At 41.2% G+C, this 9,091-nt stretch overlaps 1 protein-coding gene across 1 annotated transcript in view; it reads left to right on the top strand.

The window, feature by feature from the left end:
* The window catches only part of arrdc1a (arrestin domain containing 1a), a 14,148-nt gene extending 5,505 nt beyond the window's left edge, over positions 1 to 8,643 (top strand). Inside the window, exons 2-8 of the mRNA XM_060883819.1 lie at positions 1,028 to 1,138; positions 3,285 to 3,335; positions 5,125 to 5,279; positions 5,774 to 5,956; positions 6,044 to 6,220; positions 6,336 to 6,882; positions 7,964 to 8,643. Of these exons, the coding sequence (XP_060739802.1) occupies positions 1,028 to 1,138; positions 3,285 to 3,335; positions 5,125 to 5,279; positions 5,774 to 5,956; positions 6,044 to 6,220; positions 6,336 to 6,882; positions 7,964 to 8,004 (1,265 nt within the window). The 3' untranslated portion in view covers positions 8,005 to 8,643. The remainder of the gene's footprint in view (positions 1 to 1,027; positions 1,139 to 3,284; positions 3,336 to 5,124; positions 5,280 to 5,773; positions 5,957 to 6,043; positions 6,221 to 6,335; positions 6,883 to 7,963) is intronic.
* Positions 8,644 to 9,091: the final 448 nt, after the last annotated feature.

The raw sequence follows: 9,091 nt of genomic DNA, 5'->3' as shown, positions 1-9,091 counted from the left end.
TTGTGTTTGAAAATCAAGGATGAGATTCTGGAGTTTATATCTAATCAAATTTTGCTTTGCGATCAGCACAGCTATCAGAAATCAGGTATGATGACTCCGATCAGCTTGGGCGTCTGAGATCAGCTCGGATGATCAATCGAATTTTTTTAGGTTCTGCTGCTTTTCCATCAACACTTAGAGGCGACAAATAGAAATTCGGACACATTTTATTTCCCAATGTGTCGCAGCATGCCGATAAGCCTTTATAATCTTCAGTAAGCTCTTTGTCCTCTCTGGAACACTGGAGGTGGGAAATACACCCTGAAAGGAACCCCAGGGCATCATACACATATTCACATACTTATTCACATATAGTCACCAGTATAAGTAAGGTGCTGGTGTGTTTAAGGTGTGGAAGGGAAACCAGAGAACCCACAGGAACCCTGAATAGTGAGAACTCATACTGTGTCACCCTGCATCACCACATGACTTTTATTTGTTTTGTGTTTTTTTTTGGTTATTGTGGTGTTGTGGTGTCATGATTTCTATCTGGACTTGGGACTGGCACTGAGGAATCGAATTTGGGCCGCTTAAACGAGTGCACGGGATCCTGCAAGTGGACCACCAGGAAGGCCAACTTTAGCAGAAGATAACAGATTAAAATAAACAACTAGGCATTAATCAGACCTGGAAATTTGGATCTGTAGCATAAGGTGTGAGCAAAGTGTAGCACGATAAAACAGAGAGAGGGAGAGAGAGAGAGAGAGATACCCAAAGGACGATGCCTCATGCAGATGAAGTCATTGTATTTGTTGCTGTTTTAGATGACATCATTGGAAGACTGTTTGCCTCAATGCACTCTCTTTAACTCCCTTAACACCAGATGCTCTTCCCTTGTTTATCCCTCCAGCCATCACGGTTCTATTCACATCCCGATGTTTCATGGCATAAACATGAAGGGTGTGGGACTCTGTGGTGATTGTGAGATCTCAGATATCACATTGTGACAGTCTTATACAATTATTCAGTCGTTCTTTCTTTTCTCCAGCAATTAAGGTGAACTGCCACGGGTCATGTGGCGTGACCAACAAAGTAAACGACACGGACTGGCTCGAGGAGGAGCAGTACTTCAACAGCTCTCTCTCTGTGGCTGATAAAGGTAACATTCAATAATATCTCACACACACACACACACTTTCAGCTCAGCGCTGTGTGCGTGTAATCATGTAAGAGGAAAGGCACAGAGCTGTCAAACTCAAATATACCATATTGTTATTTATTTATTAATTTATTTACTTTTTCTTCTTCTTCTTATTTTTTTATATATATATATACACACACACACACACACACATACACATATATACATAGACATTTTTTGGTGTATTTTTTCATTATTATTTATCTTGTGTATTTTATTTATACATTTATTTATCTTCCTTTATTTTTATTTTTTTATACTTTCTATATTTGTGTCTTTTACTAAACTTTCTCTTGTTGTTTATCTTTGGGTTATGTGTTTTGTTTTGTATTTTTCTAGATATTTCATTTTAAATTTGCTCAGTATTGGAGTTAGTGTTCTTATTAACTTTTAATTAAGTCTTTTAATTTTTATTTTTCTCCCTCAGATTTCAGTGTGAGTAAAGATGTAAAGATGCCCTTTACACATCAGCCTCATGTTGTCATGTTGTAGTATTTGTTAGCTATTTTTAGTCTCCGTGTTCAACCTTTCAGCTGTAGCTTCCTGTACCAATAAACTCTGCCTTTGTTTAGCATTACATCATAATGCAGCTGAACAAGAACTCAAACACATTGAACACATTGAACACATTGAACACATTGAACACATTGAACACATTGAACACATTGAACACATTGAACACATGGGAACACAGTGAACACATGGGAACACAGTGAACACATGGGAACACAGTGAACACATGGGAACACAGTGAACACATGGGAACACATGGGAACACAGTGAACACATGGGAACACATGGGAACACAGTGAACACATGGGAACACAGTGAACACATGGGAACACAGTGAACACATGGGAACACAGTGAACACATGGGAACACAGTGAACACATGGGAACACAGTGAACACATGGGAACACAGTGAACACATGGGAACACAGTGAACACATGGGAACACAGTGAACACATGGGAACACAGTGAACACATGGGAACACAGTGAACACATGGGAACACAGTGAACACATGGGAACACAGTGAACACATGGGAACACAGTGAACACATGGGAACACAGTGAACACATGGGAACACAGTGAACACATGGGAACACAGTGAACACATGGGAACACAGTGAACACATGGGAACACAGTGAACACATGGGAACACAGTGAACACATGGGAACACAGTGAACACATGGGAACACATGGGAACACAGTGAACACATGGGAACACAGTGAACACATGGGAACACATGGGAACACAGTGAACACATGGGAACACAGTGAACACAGTGAACACATGGGAACACAGTGAACACATGGGAACACAGTGAACACATGGGAACACAGTGAACACATGGGAACACAGTGAACACATGGGAACACAGTGAACACATGGGAACACAGTGAACACATGGGAACACAGTGAACACATGGGAACACAGTGAACACATGGGAACACAGTGAACACATGGGAACACAGTGAACACATGGGAACACAGGGAACACATGGGAACACAGGGAACACATGGGAACACAGGGAACACATGGGAACACATGGGAACACAGGGAACACATGGGAACACAGGGAACACATGGGAACACAGGGAACACATGGGAACACAGGGAACACATGGGAACACAGGGAACACATGGGAACACTGGGAACACATGGGAACACTGGGAACACATGGGAACACAGGGAACACATGGGAACACATGGGAACACAGGGAACACATGGGAACACATGGGAACACTGGGAACACATGGGAACACAGGGAACACAGGGAACACATGGGAACACAGGGAACACAGGGAACACATGGGAACACATGGGAACACAGGGAACACATGGGAACACATGGGAACACGTGAACACAGGGAACACATGGGAACACAGGGAACACATGGGAACACGTTGGAATGCGTTTGAACACACTGGATCATGCTGGAACACACACTGAAACACACAGGGACACATAGGAACGCACTGAACACATAGAAACACATTGAACACACTGGTCATATTCATGATGTTTATAACTTCAGCATAGTCTTGCACTCAGCTGTGGCATCTGATGTGTGTGTGTTTCATTTCCCAGGCACTTTGAAACAGGGCGAACACATTTTCCCCTTCAAGTTTCTCATACCAGGTAAGACCGTACAGCTCACACACACACACACACACTCCTGTTTCTCTACATTCCTACACACAGACACACCTGAGCTGCTCTGTTTATTTACTGTAGCAACAGCAGCTCACCACACACTTAATAATTATGGCTTTAATGATCTTTACTATTTCCTTTAACACCGTTAAATCTTTTTCTCCCTATTCGGTTACTGGTCTCATAACGCATTATGCTTATTAAGTGAAACTAGCGGTGGGACTGTCCAGACTTTCAGTAGTGAGAAAAAGTGTTTTTCCTCTGAAAAGATAACAAACCTGAACCCGGAACTATCTGCATGCAGCGTTCAGCGAGCTGCTGTTACGACAGTAAATAAACAGGACACAACTCTCTGGTGTGTGTGTGTGAATGTAGGAATGTCAAGAAAGCTCGCTGTTATCCTCTGAATGACTTTACATTGCTGACAGTCATCCTTTTTGGCCAACATTCCTGTTGTTGTCCACACCACTGTTTTAACTTGTAGTTAATTGCAAAATTGCATCCAGTTATTGGTCTTATAGCTTATATGTAGTTTCTACAGTAACGCTGACTGTAAAGCTGTCTACTTTTTCACTAATGAGAACTGAGTTTTTCCTCTGGACAGTGCAGTAAGACACGATAACAAACCTCTTTCTGATTTCTGTCTCGTAACACAAAATAATGATTGTTCTGCACAAGCAGTAAAGTAAAGCCTGATATTCCAAAAGCTGGATCACAGACCTAGTGCTAGGTTTGTAGGAAATAGACAGGAAAGCATCCTTCTAGTGAAAATAAGAAATTATCAAAATGTTTAACTAAATATTTAATAATTCGTTATTTTTATTTCAGACCATTTGATAAGCTTGTTTTGCTCTATAACCGTAAATAGCATCACCTGGTACCTTTACATATTTCCTCAACTTTGAAGTGGCAGAAAAGAGGAAGCTCGTAGAAGTGACACAAAGATACTTCCTGTCACCGCTAGGCTGGCTGCGTCTATGCGACATGTCGCTTAGAAACAGACGTCAGAAGAACACCACAAAGCAATTCTCCTCCCCTCTCTCAGATAAAGTCAATGTGTAAGGTTAACGTTTTAATCATTTGAAGTCAAAAGTTCTGTCCAAATACGAACGCTGTGGTTTGCCTGATTTCAGGATTGACCGGTTGAGCTAGATCATTTCTCATTAGTGAAAAACTGGACAGCTTTACACTCAGCTTCGCTGTAGAAACTACAGAAACGAAATAATAACTTAGAAGACCAATAACTGGATGGAATTCTGCAATAAACTACAAATATAGTGGTGTGGACCATAACAGGAATATTAGGAGGAATGTTGGCCAAAAATGCAGACCGTCAGCATCATAAAGCCGTTCAGAGGATACTGACGCTCTCACGAGGATAATGACGACTCGCCCAACACCGTGAAGCATGACTCTAAGGATCCTCACTCATTTCCTTTAACCCATTCCACAATGGCTTTTTACTGTATTTACAGTCCAAAATGTGTCTATAACAAAGTGTCAGTGACTCTGGACATAACGCTCTGGACATAATGCTCGAGCAAACACCGCAAACTCAGAATTGTGTGTAAATGACAAGAACATGTCATTTACAGCGCTGAATGATTTACTGGCATACATTCTTCATTCTTTGGTGCCTGTATACAGTACTGTAGATTCTGCTTCTCATTGAAACAAAAAATAACTGACACATAATAATATGCTGGCTTAGACATTATGGACCGTCATGTCTGTCCGTTTTTGTTTTAAAAGTGTGAATATTTTTCTTCTCCAGCCACAGCTCCGACGTCATACGAAGGGCCGTATGGAAAGATCATGTACAAAGTCCGAGCCTTTATCGACACGCCTCGCTTCTCAAAAGACTACAAGACCGAGAAGCCCTTCTACATGCTGAACAACATTAACCTTAACGAAGTGCCCGACATCTATGTGAGTGTGCAAACTTTCTGTGCATTAATACTGTCCCATTCCTTTTAGTACGCACCATCACGTGCACCTATCAAGTGCACTCACTGGTGATTGTAGCTGTTTATTTGGTTTCGCAAGTAACTCATGATCAAGGATGGAACAGGTACAGACAGGTGAGACCATGTGACACCAGTTCACATGATATTACATTACATTACATTATATCGCACTGGCTCGTTTTAAAGCACTGAATGGATTAGCACGTGTTTGGCGTTTGTTCTAAAATGTTACACCCAAAGTGAAGAGCAAAAAATGTTATTTACTCCATTTGTTTATCTTGTGTTGGTTCATAAGAATTCATATTTCTGTGTTTTTATTATTGTTATTCTTGTTGCTGATATTTTGTCGTTACTTTATTCTTCTTCTTCTTCTTCTTTTTTCATGACCGTATGATGTATTTTGAGCTGCATTTGTTTCATACACATAAACGCTTCTCATTACGGTTTATTTCACAGGAGCCAAACTCTTCAACTATATCTAAGAATTTCTCATACATGTTGGTGAAGAACGGGACGGTCGTCCTGGTGGCTAAAACAGACCAGCGTGGATACACTGCAGGTCAGGTCATTAAAGTGTCCACAGAGATCGACAACCAATCAGGGAAGAACACGGGCCATGTTGTGGCGTGCTTAATTCAGGTAATGACTCACCGTTGAACTACTGAAAGTAAAAAGTTTTCCTTCTCTCGAAAGCCGTGTCATGTTTGTCCGCTCGTGTCCTGTCAGAGAGTGACGTATCACACGAAGAAACCGACACATGAAACGAGAACGATCGCAGAAGTGGAGGGAGCCGGAGTGAAGGCAGGCAAACGGGCAGAGTGGAAAGAGCAGATTATCGTTCCTCCTCTTCCACAGTCGTCTCTGGCTGGATGTAACCTCATCGAGATCAACTATTTCATCCAGGCGAGTTTTCCAGTGTTACTACAGTGTTGCATCACTCCACCATTTTGAGCAACAAATATACTTTGTGAAACCTAAAAGAATAATGAATTAATTTAAAAAATCTCTCATGGCCCAGGTGTCTTTGAAGTACCCAGAAATGTTACTGACGCTGCCAATTCATATCGGGAACATTGCGGTCGATCCGAGTCTCCGTCCACCTCCTCCTCCTAAAACCGACAAAGCTTCCAAGACAGCTCCCACTCCAGCGCCACGGACTAACCCGGCGTCTCCTACTTCACTCAACCCACCTGCCGCCGCTCCTCCTCCATCTGCCTCCCCCAATCTACCCCCTCGCCCTGCCCCCCGTCCTCGGCCCCGCAGCATGTGCGTGACTCCGACCGCACCCCCGGCAGAGCAAGACATGATGGGAGCTGGGAATCGGCAGTGCGAAGAGATTCCTACTAAGGTCCACTCTCAGAATCAGGGCCCCATGTCTCCCAGCGCCTTTAGCTACGCACCAGGCCTTGTGTTCCCGCAGAATAACATCAACCCCTCAGCGCCTCACTTCTCCCTCTCCACCGGGGCCACCATCCCCTTCTTTAGTGAAGGGAGTGGCCCACCCGTGCCCACTTCCTGCCCCTTCATCCTGCCTCCAGATTACAGAAGCTCAGCACACCCGCACGGTGAGGCCCGCAAGCTTCTCTATGATTTCTATAAAATGCAAAAGTTTGCATTCCCTTAGAACAGAATAAAGAAAACTACGACGTGTATAACGTACATATACAACGATTTATATAATTTATAGGCTTGGAAGAATTTTATTAACTAAAATAATCAAATACTGTTTTTCCTGCTCAAACTGCGCAAACTTAGTCCAAAACTGCTGCCTAGTTTCCGCACAGGCACTGGGGTGATAAATGAAAGTATCTATGACATAAGTAGTTAATCAGTAGTCAGTAATAAGTCAGTAGTTAATCAGTAGCCAGTAGTTAATCAGTAGCCAGTAGTTAATCAGTAGCCAGTAATTAGTCAGTAGTTAATCAGTAGTCAGTAGTTAATCAGTAGTCAGTAGTTAATCAGTAGTAAATCAGTAGTCAGTAGTTAATCAGTAGTCAGTAGTTAATCAGTAGTCAGTAGTTAATCAGTAGTCAGTAGTTAATCAGTAGTTAATCAGTAGTAAATCAGTAGTCAGTAGTTAATCAGTAGTCAGTAGTTAATCAGTAGTCAGTAGTTAATCAGTAGTCAGTAATAAGCTAGTAGTTAATCAGTAGCCAGTAGTTAATCAGTAGCCAGTAATAAGTCAGTAGTCAGTAGTTAATCAGTAGTCAGTGGTTAGTCTGTAGTTAGTCAGCAGTCTGTAGTTAGTCAGCAGTCTGTAGTTAGTCAGCAGTCTGTAGTTAGTCAGCAGTCTGTAGGTAGTCAGTAGTCTGTAGGTAGTCAGTAGTCTGTAGGTAGTCAGTAGTCTGTAGGTAGTCAGTACTTAGTCAGTATTAAGTAGTTAATCTCAATACACTGTATTCAATCCCAGCTGCAGTGTTTAACTTGACTCGAACATTTTAATAGTATAGATTAAGTACCTTTCGATGATTTCCATGAGTGTAAAAACATAAAATATAGTTTTAAACTTCTGACATGGACACAGGCACTTTACACCCAAATACTTGTATCTGAAAATGCTGTGGTTTTATATTTAGGTGTCAATGTGTGTTCATGGTACATACGTATTTTATTTGGTTGTATAACACAATAATTTTTCTTTTTCAGAGCCTCCACCAGCTTATGAAGACAGCTTCCTCACCACGTAAATGACACATTCTGCTCTGTACTAAATAATAGCCGACGCCTTACTTTGGGAACGATGTCCTTTCACATCCCTACTTACTGCACTTTTTGGACATCATAGTGACGCCGGAAGTCTGTGATCGACAAACAGGTTCACAGAAAGTTCTTTTTTGTGTGTGAAGCATGGAGCGGGATCTCATTTCCAGCTTTCTCAAACTCTGAATGTCTTTCATTCATCTTTGTATTTGTTCTTGTCCACAGGAGACATTGCGTCCATTATCATACATCGTATACATTCGTTTGTAGCCCACAGAAAAAAAAAGTTTGCGTTTTAAATGAGTATAAAAATAATAATTGCTGCTATTGGCAAACAAATTTTTTTAAATGGGATTTCACCTCTTACAGGCAAAAGTTACACAAAAATGTCCTATGCTTTGTTAATGGGTTCTGTTTCCTTTTAGAAGGTTTTACTGATAAAGGATAAAGGATACTAATTTTATTTGCTTTTCTTTAGCTTTCTCTTTATTGCTTTTGTTGAAGGTATTTGTGAAATTTAAACACTCTCATTTTGCATTTCTTTAAATTCAGACAGATTTTTCGATTCCATTACCAGATGCAATAAAGTGTATCATTACATTGTAATAAAACTGTTTTCTACTCCACTTTGTCTGACTGCTTTGTCTTGAATACCATTACACTGATGTGGTGATTTATTTGTAATAATTATATAGTGTTTTTTTTATAAAAATATATAAAATTATATAATTTTTTTTATTGGAATTGAGTGATTGCTTTAGTGATGGACAGGCTGACCGATGAAGTCAGACAGGAAGACAGGCGTGTTGGGAGTGGGTGGAGAAAAGTGTCAGTGTCTTCTGTTGTGTGACAGAAGAGTGTAAGCAAGAATCAAAGGAAAGGTGTAGAAGATAGTAGTGAGAGCAGCTATGCTGTATGGGTTAGAGACTGTAGCAGTGAGGAAAAGACATGAGGCAGAGATGGAGGTAGCAGAGATGAGGATGTTGAGGTTCTCTTTAGGAGTGACGAGGATGGACAGGATTAGGAACGAACACATCAGAGGGACGGCTCAGGTTGGTTGTTTTGGGGACAAGG

The sequence above is a fragment of the Tachysurus vachellii genome, chromosome 12 (genome assembly GCF_030014155.1).
Source record: "Tachysurus vachellii isolate PV-2020 chromosome 12, HZAU_Pvac_v1, whole genome shotgun sequence".
Classification (NCBI taxonomy): domain Eukaryota; kingdom Metazoa; phylum Chordata; class Actinopteri; order Siluriformes; family Bagridae; genus Tachysurus; species Tachysurus vachellii.
The sequence above is the reverse complement of the archived record's forward strand: the minus strand, read 5'-3'. Positions and strand labels throughout refer to the sequence as shown.